The 13383-nt window shown below is 40.4% G+C and overlaps 1 protein-coding gene across 2 annotated transcripts in view; it reads left to right on the top strand.

The window, feature by feature from the left end:
• HSD17B3 (hydroxysteroid 17-beta dehydrogenase 3) overlaps nt 1-12992 on the top strand; it is a 318623-nt gene extending 305631 nt beyond the window's left edge. Inside the window, exon 11 of one of the 2 annotated variants that reach the window (XM_073670987.1) lies at nt 9049-12992. In XM_073670987.1, the coding sequence (XP_073527088.1) occupies nt 9049-9147 (99 nt within the window). In that variant the 3' untranslated portion in view covers nt 9148-12992. The remainder of the gene's footprint in view (nt 1-9048) is intronic. The other variant, XM_073670986.1, reaches the window with a different exon arrangement.
• The last annotated feature ends 391 nt before the right edge of the window (nt 12993-13383 follow it).

The following is a 13383-nucleotide window of genomic DNA, read 5'->3' as shown; positions in this document are numbered from 1 at the left end:
GAAGATGTAATGACAGCCATCTCCCCAGTGCCTTTACCTGACATGCAGCCCCATATCATCAATGACTGTGGACATTTGCATGTTCTCTTCATGAAGTCATCTTTATAAATCTCATTGGAACGGCACCAAACAAAAGTTCCAGCATCATCACCTTGCCCAATGCAGATTCGCGATTCATCACTGAATATGACTTTCATCCAGTCATCCACAGTCCACGATTGCTTTTCCTTAGCCCAATGTAACCTTGTTTTTTTCTGTTTAGGTGTTAATGATGGCTTATGTTTAGCTTTTCTGTATGTAAGTCCCATTTCCTTTAGGCGGTTTCTTACAGTTCGGTCACAAACATTGACTCCAGTTTCCTCCCATTCGTTCCTCATTTGCTTTGTTGTGCATTTCCTGTTTTGGAGACATATTGTTTTAAGTTTCCGGTCTTGATGCTTTGAAGTCTTCCTTGGTCTACCAGTATGTTTGCCTTTAACAACCTTCCCATGTTGTTTGTATTTGGTCCAGATTTTAGACACAGCTGACTGTGAACAACCAACATCTTTTGCAACATTGCATGATGATTTACCTTCTTTTAAGAGTTTGATAATCCTCTCCTTTGTTTCAATTGACATCTCTCGTGCTGGAGCCATGATTCATGTCAGTCCACTTGGTGCAACAGTGCTCCAAGGTGTGATCACTCCTTTTTAGATGCAGACTAACGAGCAGATCTAATTTGATGCAGGTGTTAGTTTTGGAAATGAAAATTTACAGGGTGATTCCATATTTTTTCCTCAGAATTGAGTGATTCCATAATTTTTTCCCTCTGCTGGGTCTGAAAAAAATTACCCTTACTGAGTACCACATTTTTAATCTTGATTTCTTTTAGTGTTTCTTAAAGCCCTAAAGTTGCCATTTGAAATAAATGACTTTAGTTTTGTGTCATGTCTGTGATCTGCTTTTTTTCAACAACATTAAACAACTGAATAAACATCCTCTGAGCCCAGTAATTCCATAATTTTTGCCAGGGATTGTATGATGCTGTCGAATTTGGGTCAGGGGATCCATGGCAGATGGCAGAATGAACCATCTTGGTTCATTCTCAGACTATGAAACACATATGTGTAAAACAGGCTTAATGATGTTAGGCTCTAGTGGTCTCTTTGGAAACAAGCTGTAAACTATGTAAGACAAAAGTTCTCATAGTTGAAGAATAACAGCAGATAGAAAAGGAGGTCAATTGCAAACTTGCTTGTTTTCATGCTGTTTAACTGATTATACCAATTTCAAAAGAATACCCCTTTGTGTATTAAATACGTTTATTTGTTGCTATGATCTTTGTTGATAAGAAATAATGTAAGGTTATACACAGGTTATACACATACAGTGGTAGGAAGAGCTTGTTTACCTGAAATGTGATTATAAAATATACTGTAATTAAAAAAAAAATAGAGCACTAGATGATGTAAAAATATACAGACCTGCAATTTTAGTGCCTGATGTGAACCTCCTGAACAGCAATTACTTCAGTTAGGTATTTATGGTATTTATCGCTCTTTCTTCTGTAAGGGTATGTGCACACGATGCAGAAATGAAGCAGAAAATTTCTGCATCATTTCTGCATCTCCCTGGCAGAAAAAACGCATGCAGATTGTGCATGCGTTTTTCCTGCAGAATACATGCGGATCCACATGCAGATTCACATGCGTTTCCGCATGCAGATTGACAAGCGCTTTCCAGGCGATGTTAGCATCACCTGGAAAGTGCTTGATAACTAGGTCACACTGTATAAATCCATGCAAACAGCATGGATTTATACAGTGTGAACCGAGAGAGTGTATATACTTACCTCCGATGGCCCGCGATGTCCTGCTCACTCCGTTCTCCCGGCTGCCGGCAACTTTGAATTGAAAGACCTGCCGACGTCAGCGTCACGTGACCCGTCACATGACTCTGACGTCACCGCAGGTCCTACAACTCACTGCAAGTGCCGGGAACCAAGCGGGAGCGCTGCGCGGGCCGACAGATGGTAAGAATACATTTATTTTTTATTTTATTCTTCTTTTTACAGCTTTTTTAATGGTACCTGGGTGTGGATGAGACTCTCCTCTCCTCCACACCCGGGTACCATCCGCACATTAGAACGCACCAATTACGCAAGTACAAATGCTGTCTTGCGGAATTGGCGCGTTCTAATGCAAGTCAATGGCGGCGAAATCGCCGCGTTTCCGCAAAATTAATTGACATGCTGCGGATTTTTGACCGCAGCGTTAACGCTGCGGAAAAATCCGCATCATGGGCACAGCACATGCGGATTTCCATTGGGGAACATTGCTGCCCTTCTACCATGCGTTTTTCATGCGTTTCCGCGGCGTTTACGCAACTGCAAAAACGCCGCGGAAACGCATGAAATACGCATCGTGTGAACACAGCCTAAAACTGTTTTAGATGGTAGGTAGAATTTAGAAGGTAGCTTGAATTCTCAGCTCCTGTCATGTTATTAATTTTCTATTGGACACTCATCTAAACCTTCACACATTTGAATGATGTGTTTCATTTTCACATAAGATATAGTATAATTTAGATTTTTTATGTTCATTCTTCCAGATGATTTCTGGTTCATTCAACAGTTTTATGACAAACCCTCTATAATAGCAATCTTCTTATAGTGAAGTCGTAGGATATGTCATAACCTTCTCACTGGAAGTGGTCTGACCCTCCACTATGCAGCGATTGAAGGGGTAGCAGTACTATTTAACAAAGAGAGAAGAGCGATCCAGCTTCCAATTGTGATCATAAAAAATCCTTTTATTATAATCCCTTAAAATGCATACACGTTAAAAATATATGTGTGTATGAGGGTTCTTAAACTTTATCTGAACTTGGTCAGTACTATTTAACAGCTGCAGCAACTTCATATGGTCCTTCTACACAACATATGTGGTGTGCATCGCTGTTCCCTGTACAATGGATGACAAGAGGGCCACTGTAGAGAAAAAGGAATTAGTGTTCTTTTTTGGTGGAGATCGGCAAAGATCTCAGAGATCATTTTACCAGCAGACCACCAGCAAATCAAACTGCTATTGTTTTTCTTTCATACTGTGCCATAAGATTTGTAGATGGGAATACCTCTATGAGAATTCAGTTTGACAACCCTAACAGCATGATAATTCTCTTTTTTTTTAGATCTTGAAAATTTTGTAGTGACCGGGAAATTTTTTGAAATCTGACTTGTCACTTTATGTAGTAATAACTCTGGAACGCTTCAATATATGCCTTTGATTTTGAGATTGTTTTTTTTGTGACACATTATACTTTATGATAATGGTAAATTTAGGTCGATATATTTTGCGTTTACTTACAAAAATATCAAATTGACAAAAATTGTAAACATTTTCACATTTTCAAAATTTGAATGATTAGCCTTTAATCCAGCTAGTCATACCACACAAAAACAATAATAAATGTAATTTCCCTCATATCTGCTTTACAGCAGCACCATTTGTAAAATGATGTTTTACTTTGTTAGCATTTTAGAAGGCTTAAAAATGTAGCAGTAATTTTTCGTTTCGTTTTTTTCATTTTTTCAAGGAATCTGTTCAGTTTTTAACCCCTTAACAACATCTGACGTACTAATACGCGTCTGTGCCCTGGGACTTAAGAGCCAGACCTGTATTAGTACGTCATCGCGATCGCGCGCGCGCACAGGCTGTGCGGGCGCGATCGCCGCCGGGTGTCAGCTGATTGTCACAGCTGACACCCGATACTATGTGCAGGGAGCGGTCCTGCACCGCTCCCAGCACATTAACCCCTGCGATGCTGCGATCGAAGTCGATCGCAGCCGATCGCAGCATTGCGGGGGCAAGGGGAGGTGATCGCAGATACTCACCTCCTCTTCCGGCTTCCAGCGCTGTCTGCAAAGGCTTCCCGGGTGTTGCCATGATGACCCGATGTCGTCATGACAACATCCGGGTCACCAGACAGCAGGAAGATTGTTTGGACATGCGCAGTGCATCTCCAAACAATCTTCTCACTGTGCAGCGCTGATAGCCTGTATGACACAGGGATGGTGCTGCATTCCTGTGCCATGCAGGCGATCAGAGAAAAAAAAGTGAAAGTCCCAGAGTGGGACAAAGTAATAAAGTATAAAAACTGTCAGTAAGTGAAAAAAAAAAAAAAAAAAATTGCAAAAGTATAAAAAAATAAATAAATAAAATAATCCACCAAAAATAAAAATATAATGTACCCATCAATAAATATTATTATAAAAAAAAAAACAAAAAAAACAATAAAAGTATACATATTTGGTATTGCCGCGTCCGGAACAACCTGACCTATAAAACTGTCCCACTAGTTAACCCTTTCAGTGAACACGGTAAAAAAAAAAAAAAAAAAAAACGAAGCAAAAAACAATGCTTTATCACCATACCGCCAAATAAAAAATGGAATAACACGCGATCAAAAAGACGAATATAAATAAAAATGGCACCGCTGAAAACATCATCTCGTCCCGCAAAAAACAAGCTGACATACAGCTCCATCAGCCAAAAAATAAAAAGTTATAGCTCTCAGAATAAAGCTATGCTTAAAAATATTTTTTTCTATAAAATTGCTTTTATTATGTAAAAGTGCAAAACATAGAAAAACGATATAAATGTGGTACCGCTGTAAACATACTGACCCGAAGAATAAAGCTGCCTTATCAATTTTACCACACGCGGAACAGAATAAAAAAAAAAAAAAAAAAACAATTCCTGAATTGTTGGTTTTTGTTTATTCTGCCTCCCAAAAATCGGAATAGAGAGCGATCAAAAAATGTCACGTGCCTGAAAATGGCACCAATAACAACGTCAACTCATCCCGCAAAAAACGAGCCGTCACATGACTGTCTGCCAAAATCTGGAAAAATTATAGCTCTCAAAATATGGCGATGCAAAAACTAGATTTTACAAAAAATGCGTCTTTTTGTGTGTGACAGCTGTCAGTCATAAAAACCCCATATGATTCTGGTATTGCTGTAATCACACCGACCCGAAGAATAAAGTCGTCTAATCACTTATACCGCACGAGGAACGGCGTCAAAAATAAACTCTTGGGTTAGGATTGGGCTAGGGTTAGGGCTTGGTTTGGGGTTAGGGTTGTGCTAGGGTTAGGGTTGTGCTAGGGTTAGGGTTGTGCCAGGGTTAGGGTTGTGCTACGGTTAGGGTTGTGCTACGGTTAGGGTTGTGCTACGGTTAGGGTTGTGCTACGGTTAGGGCTGGGGTTGGGGTTAGGGTTAGGGTTGTGATGGGGTTGGGATTTTTTTCAAAAGTAAGAAAAAAGATGACGATATGGCGACTAGTGTTGAGCGCAAGTGCTCGCTACTTGAGTTTGCATCGGGTGCTCTGGTATGCATTGAGTATCGAGGGTATTTGAGTGACATGCTTGAGTCTCTGCCCCATATGCTTCGCGGCCAAAAAAACTTTACGGGGATTGCCTGCCATGCACGAGCGATCCCTGCATGTTTTTTTTTGGGTGTCTAATAACCGTGAAACATGCGGTGCAGGGACTCGAGCATGTCACTCGAGCACACGCTGTACATGGTGCATACCTGAGTACCCGATGCAAACTCAAGTAGCGAGCACTTGCGCTCAAGACTAATGACAACTTATTCAATATGATGACCTAATGTAAACAAATTCTGTGTCGTACCTCTGGGTTCAAAATGTTCACTATACACCTTAATAAAATCCTTGAGGGGTATAGTTTCCAAAATGGGGTCACTTGTGGGGGAGCTCCACTGTTTAGGCACATCACGGGCTCTCCAAACGCGACATGGTGTCCGCTAACAAATTGAATGGAAAATCGGCTCAAATTGTTAGCGGACGCCATGTTGCGTTTGGAGAGCTACTGCGTGCACAAACATTGGAGCTCCCCCACAAGTGACCCCATTTTGGAAACTAGACCCCCCAAGGCACCTATCTAGATGCATAGTGAGCACTTGGAACCCCCAGGTGCTTCACAAATTGATTCGTAAAAATGAAAAAGTGAAAAAAAAAACACTTTTTCATATTTATGAATCAATTTGTGAAACACCTGGGGGTTCCAAGTGCTCACTATGCATCTAGATAGGTGCCTTGGGGGGTCTAGTTTCCAAAATGGGGTCACTTGTGGGGGAGCTCCAATGTTTGGGCACACAGGGACTCTCCAAATGCAACATGGTATCCGCTAACAAATTGTCTGCTCAAATTGTTAGCGGACATCATGTTGCGTTTGGAGAGCCCTTGTGTGCCCAAACATTGGAGCTCCCCCGCAAGGGACCCCGTTTTGGAAACTAGACCCCCCAAGGCACCTATCTTGATGCATAGTGAGCACTTGGAACCCCCAGGTGTTTCACAAATTGATTCATAAATATGAAAAAGTGTTTTTTTTTTCACTTTTTCATTTTTACGAATCAATTTGTGAAGCACCTGGGGGTTCCAAGTGCTCACTATGCATCTAGATAGGTGCCTTGGGGTGTCTAGTTTCCAAAATGGGGTCACTTGTGGGGGAGCTCCAAAGTTTCGGCACACAGGGGCTCTCCAAACGCAACTTGGTGTCCGCTAACAATTTGAGCCGATTTTCCATTCAATTTGTTTGCGGATACCATGTTGCATTTGGAGAGTCCCTGTGTGCCCAAACATTGGAGCTCTCCCACAAGTGACCCCATTTTGGAAACTAGACCCCCCAAGGCACCTATCTAGATGCATAGTGAGCACTTGGAACCCCCAGGTGCTTCACAAATTGATTCATAAAAATGAAAAAGTGAAAAAAAAAACACTTTTTCATTTTTACGAATCAATTTGTGAAGCACCTCGGGGTTCCAAGTGCTTACTATGCATCTAGATAGGTGTCTTGGGGGGTCTAGTTTCCAAAATGGGGTCACTTGTGGGGGAGCTCCAATTTTTGGGCACACAGGGGCTCTCCAAACGCAACATGGCGTCCGCTAATTATTCAAGCAAATTTTACAATCAAAAAGTCAAATGGCGCTCCTTCCCTTCCGAGCCCTGCCCTGCGCCCAAACAATGTTTTTTCCCCACATATTGGGTATCTCCGTGCCCAGGGGAAATTGCACAACAAATTTTGGGGTCCATTTTTTCTTGTTACCTCTGTGAAAATAAAAAAAATTGGGTCTAAAGTAACATTTTTGTGAAAAAAGTTAATGTTCATTTTTTTCTTCCACATTCAAAAAATTCCTGTGAAGCACCTGAAGGGTTAATAAAGTTCTTGAATGTGGTTTTGAGCACCTTGAGGGGTGCAGTTTTTAGAATGGTGTCACTTTTGGGTATTTTCTGTCATAAAGACCTCTCAAAGTGACTTCAAATGTGATGTGGTCCCTAAAAAAATGGTTTTGTAAATTTTGATGGAAAAATGAGAAATCGCTGGTCAACTTTTAACCCTTATAGCTCCCTAACAAAAAAAAATTTTGGTTCCAAAATTGTGCTGATGTAAAGTAGACATGTGGGAAATGTTATTTATTAACTCTTTTGTGTGACATATCTCTCTGATTTAAGGGCATAAAAATTCAAATTTTGAAAATTGCAAAATTTTCAAAATTTTTGCCAAATTTCCGTTTTTTTCACAAATAAACGCAAGTGATATCGAAGAAATTTTACTACAATCATGAAGTACAATATGTCACGAAAAAACAGTCTCAGAATCAGGGGGATCCGTTGAAGCGTTCCAGAGTAATTACCTCATAAAGTGACAGTGGTCAGAATTGTAAAAATTGGCCTGGTCATTAACGTGCAAACCACCCTCGGGGCTTAAGGGGTTAAGTGATTTTGGGGGATCTAATCATTATTAAACCCACAAAGTGATGCCATTTTAAAAACCGCACCTCTCAACATATTCAAAATTTCTTTCAGGTAGTTCATTAAAGGGAACCTGTCATGTCACATAATGTGTAATGCGCTTGCTCATTGTGAATGGGGTCCCCGCTCATGTGCAGTGAAGCTGTCTCGAGTTCACAGCTTCACTGACTGTGCGCATGCGCGGGGGAGCCGCATACCACTGCGCACGCACAAGGGAGCCGCGCGTTACCGTGGAAACCTCATTCACAGTGCGCAAGCACATTACCTGCGCTTGCGCAATGGGAAATAAAGACTGAACGCTGGAGAACAGATCTAAAGTGCGCAAGCGTGGAATAAAGATTCAAATTGAGTGGATGGCGACAAGAATGACTAAATAGAGAAAGGCATACCCCTATGACTGAACGAGCAAGTAAGTTATAAGTATATATAGTGATTTTAGCAAGTGAGTATAGCAGTGATTTACATAGAAAAAGCATGTTAGTGATTCCCATTGCATCACTAACATGGACCTGGGGACAGTTTAACTTATAGAAGTGACATTACAGGTACGCTTTAACTCTTCAGGTGCATTTCAAGAATCACAGGAATTAAAAAGTTTATTTTTACCACCTAAATTTTGATAACTTGTGAACAGGCCACTATAACTAGCAGACTCTAAGGTCATTATTTGGCCAAGAGCCATGGAAAACATCAGGACCACATGACCAAGATCTCAGGGAGCCAATGGAGTTAAAGAGGGAGCCCCCACAGTCTGTTAACCATCTAGATGCCATAGTCTCTATTGACCGCAGCATTTAAGGGGTTAATTGGCCATAGTCGGTGCCAACACCGATTGTGACTGATGCAGCAAGTTGTCAGCTATAGTGTACAGCTGACATCTAAAGTATAGTCACCTGTCAGGGGATGCAAATCTCTTATATTGCATTTCAGTAAAAAGACGTACTGGTGGTCACTAAGGGGTTAATGTATAACAAGTATTCATCAACCATTCCTAGGTAATGAAAACTCAGGTAAATATTTTTTATTTTTTTCATAGATGCCCCAAATCTCACCCTCGTCTCTTGTAGAACACTCAGTATTTTAAATCAAACTAATACAAAAAGTTCAAAACTTCTAAAGGGTCGACAAACTTTTTAGCTCTACCACTCTAAGTGTAACTTTGATATGTCATTTTTAATTCTAATAACATAAAACATAATAACTCAATTATAAATAATTTTGCTTTTTTTTCCAGGGAAGTATTATGAAACGGGTTCCAATGTCGATGATCCACAGCGATAGAGCACAAGAGAGGTTTTTGAAAATACTTGAAAAAAAAAATAAAAATAAATAAATTGGTTGGAAGACAAAACCCAAGCTGGCTGCCGAGATTGGATCCATATTCCAGGAGACTATGGCCATTAAATGCTTAGCACCTAAGAAGCTCCTAGTAAAAAAAATGACACCAAAGCAACATATAGGAGTGTCCCTATGGGAGCACAACATTTACTATAAAAGGCACATTACAGATCTTTATTGTGGTATAACTGGGGACTGATGGTGTAAATGACATTAGAAAGCTACCATCGTGCATGTAATCATTGGTTTCTATTGCTTTTGTGCAGAGCATCTACACTACAGTTTGAGCAATGATTTACCTTGGCATACCAGTTTATAGTTGACATACAAGCTGTTATGAATGTATAAAGAAAAAACTGATGATTGAGATACAAAATATAGATTTTGCAAAATTCATGTACGAATCTCCCTGAATTTTTGTTTGCCACAGAAATTTGTGTAAAGTTGCAACTCATGAAGTTGTAGCTCAAATGCAAAGTAAATTGTGTTCTGCAAATAACCAAGCTATGTTAACGCCACAGTATGCCTCTCAACTTATTTTTATGATTCCTATTTCTATAGATAGTAAAATGCAGTTCAAAGGTGAATCTGTCCATTAAAGTGCGACTAAACTTGTGAAATATTGGAGACACTGTAGATCTGATGGGGTCTTGGTCCTGAGACCCCTGCAATCACTCAAACTTGGACCTCTTGACTTTCTATTGAGCTGTGTGTGTGCTCATGCAAGAGCTGAGGGCTTCTGTCCTGTGGTCTAAGTTCTGAATGATCTGTGAGGGTCTTAGGATACAGACCCCCACCAATGTATAGGGCAAAAAAAGGTCTCCAATATGTCAAAAAACTTACAAAGGTTTAGTAACATTTTAAACCTCTTACTCATTACATTGTTTTTTTTAAATAATAGGCACAATGGGGAAAACAAGTATTTGATACACTGCCGCTTTTGCACCTACAAAGAATGAAGAGGTCTGTAATTTTTGTATCGTAGATACACCTCAACTGTGAGAGATCCAGAAAATCACATTATATGATTTTTACATAATTAATTAGCATTTTATTGCATGAAATAAGTATTTAATGCAATAGAGAAACAGAACTTAATATTTGGTACAGAAACCTTTGTTTGTAATAACAGAGGTCAGACGTTTCCTGTAGTTCTTGACCAAGTTTGCACTCACTGCACCAGGGATTTTGGCCCACTCCTCCATACAGATCTTCTCCAGATCTTTCAGTTTTTGGGGCTGACACTGGGCAACATTGAGTTTCAATTCCCTCCAAAGATTTTCTATTGGGTTCAGGTCTGGAGACTGGCTGGTCCACTCAAGGACCTTGAAATGCTTTTTACGGAGCCACTCCTTAGTTACCCTGGCTGTGTGTTTTGGTTCATTGTCATGCTGGAAGACCCAGCCACCACACATCTTCAATGCTCTTATTGAGGAAAGGAGGTTGTTGGCCAAAATCTCGCATACATGACCCCATCTATCCTCCCTTCAATACGATGCAGTTGTCCTTTCCCATTTCCATAAAAGCACCCCAAAGTGTGATTCCTGATCTTTCTCAGAATCATCCTTACCCCAAAAGACAAGATCATGCATGGAGCCCCAGACCGAGGAAGATTGACAGTCATCTTTTGTTTCTTCCATTTTCTAATAATGGTGCCAACATTTGTTGCCTTCACTCCAAGCTGCTTGCATACTGTCCCGTAGCCTATCCCAGCCTTGTGCAGGTCTACAATTTTGTCTCTGATGTCCTTATGTAAGGTGCCCAAGCGAGGTAGTCGTGGGTGAGTAGTTGTGCCTGCTCGCTCTGGCACCCTACACACAAAGTGTGTCCTGGTAACGCTGCTGTGTATGTGGTGTCTCCCACTTACTTCTGACCTGCAGGCCTTTTCTGTCTCCAGGAATTCTTCTTCTGGAAGCAGGGAATCAATCAATCCAGGGGACACAAGGTTCATAAAAACAACTAAACCTTTACTTTGTGTCTGGCAGTATATCTATATCTTCTTCTTCTGGCAGTCCTATATATTCTTCTGCAGTCTCGCGGACAGAATATGCCCCCAGGCCCCAACGTTTGTCTCGAGGTTCCCAAGCTGGCAAAGGGACTCATGTGGAGGGGTTGTTTGGCAATCCACTTCCCAGGATTCTAGGCCCATGTTGTCCCCAGCAGCCCTTAACTAGAGCCTGCTGCTTGTTACTTGTCACGCTACTGCTCAACACTGACTACTGTCACTTCCTGCACTTGACACTAGCACTTAGTTCCCCCTTCCTCTACTGGGCCGGCATCTACAGTTAACCCTACCCAGGCTAAACTGCAGCCCCAGAGGGTTCTATCTTCAGGCATACACAATTAACCCTTTAGAGTGTCCGGGGGGGCAGACCATTGCTTTCACCACTACCACACTTAGACAGCTCTTTGGTTTTGGCCATTGTGGAGAGGTTGGAGTGTGATTCATTGAGTGTGTGGACAGGTGTCTTTTAAACAGGTAACAAATTCAAAGAGGTGCAATTAATACAGGTAATGAGTGCAGAGTAGGAGGGCTTCTTAAAGAAAAACTAATAGGTCTGTGAGAGCCAGAATTCTTTTGATTGGTAGGTGATTAAATACTTATTTCAAGCAATAAAATGCAATTTCATTATTTAAAAATCATACAATATGATTTTCTGGTTTTCATTTTTAGATTCTGTCTCTCACAGTTGAAGTGTACCTACAATAAAAATTACAGACCAATCTTTGTAGATGGGAAAACTTGCAAAATCAGCAGTGCACCAAATACAAGTTTATCAATTATCCGGCGTTATTAATATTGTTCTGTTAGTTATAATTATGTTTCCAAAAATTGTATTCATCTACTGAAAATGTAATATTTAGCAGTGGGCTCAATTAAAATTTTAGTCCTTTTAATTAACATTGAAGTGCACAGTACATATGCAGAATGAACTAGTATTGAGGACGTACCTGTGTATATGTATACGTATAGTAATGTCATATGGCCGGGATGTTAGCCAAAGATTCATCTGAGAGTACATTACAAAAAGTGAGACCCTAGAAAGGTTGTCTGGGATTAAAAAATGTGTATTTCTTTTTTTGAACTAACTGCAATACCAAAAACTGCCCATGACACTGTTGACTCCTTCGCAAACTTGGGTTTTTCCATTTTTGTTTTTTCGTTTTTTGCTCCTCTTCCTTCCAGAGCCATAACTTTTTTATTTTTCCATCAATATGGCCATGTTAGGGCTTGATTTTTGCGGGATGAGTTGTACTTTTGAAGAACACCCTTGGTTTTACCATATCATGTACTGGAAAACAGGAAACAAAATTCCAAGTGCGGTGAAATTCCACAATAGTTTTTTTTTTTATACAATGTTCACTAAATGCTAAAACTGACCTGCCATTATGATTCTCCAGGTGATTACGAGTTTGCAGATACCACACATGTATAGGTTCTTTTTTATTTAAGTGGTGAAAATAAAATCCAAAGTTTGTAAAAAAAAAAAAAGGCGCCATTTTCCGAGACCTGTAGCGTCTCCATTTTTTGGGATGTGGGGCTGGGTGAGAACTTAAGCTGCCATTTTTATTGATACCATTTTGGTGTAGATAAGATGTTTTGATCGCTCATTATTGCATTTTATTGCAATATTGCGGTGACCAAAAAAATGTAATTCTGGCGTTTTGATTTTTACTCTTGTCATGTCGTTTACCGATTAATTCTTTTTATATATTGATAGATCGGGTGTTTCTTAGTGGCGATACCAAATATGTATATATATATATATATTTTTTTTTAAGTTGTTTTATTTTGAATTGGGCGAAAGGGGGTGATTTCAACTTCTATATGTTTTTTATTTTTTTATATTTTTAAAATCTTTTTTTCACTTTTTACTTGCTTCAATAGTCTGAAGTCTGAATAGACCAGAAGTTGCTTCAGCCCTGCTATGTGTAACAAAAGTGCTCATCTGCTATGAGCGTCGACCGCTTGGCAGCGCTCATGGCATCCCAGCAATGACAACTGCAGGGGTTTCCTGTAGACCCCGGGTTGTCATGCCAACCCATTGGCGACCCGCAGTCATGTGACACAGGCGTCGATGGGAGGATTAGTGATGCGCTTCCGGAGCGGCCATGTTAAATGTCGCTGTCGGAGATTGACAGCGGCATTTAACATGTTAACAGCCACGGATGGATCGCAGTTCCACCCGTGGCTGTTAGGGGCACATGTCTGCTGTACAGATCAGCTGTC

This window comes from Phyllobates terribilis, unplaced genomic scaffold (genome assembly GCF_046119375.1).
Source record: "Phyllobates terribilis strain yellow unplaced genomic scaffold, ASM4611937v1 Scaffold_1__5_contigs__length_1240528914, whole genome shotgun sequence".
Taxonomy (NCBI): domain Eukaryota; kingdom Metazoa; phylum Chordata; class Amphibia; order Anura; family Dendrobatidae; genus Phyllobates; species Phyllobates terribilis.
The sequence above is the reverse complement of the archived record's forward strand: the minus strand, read 5'-3'. Positions and strand labels throughout refer to the sequence as shown.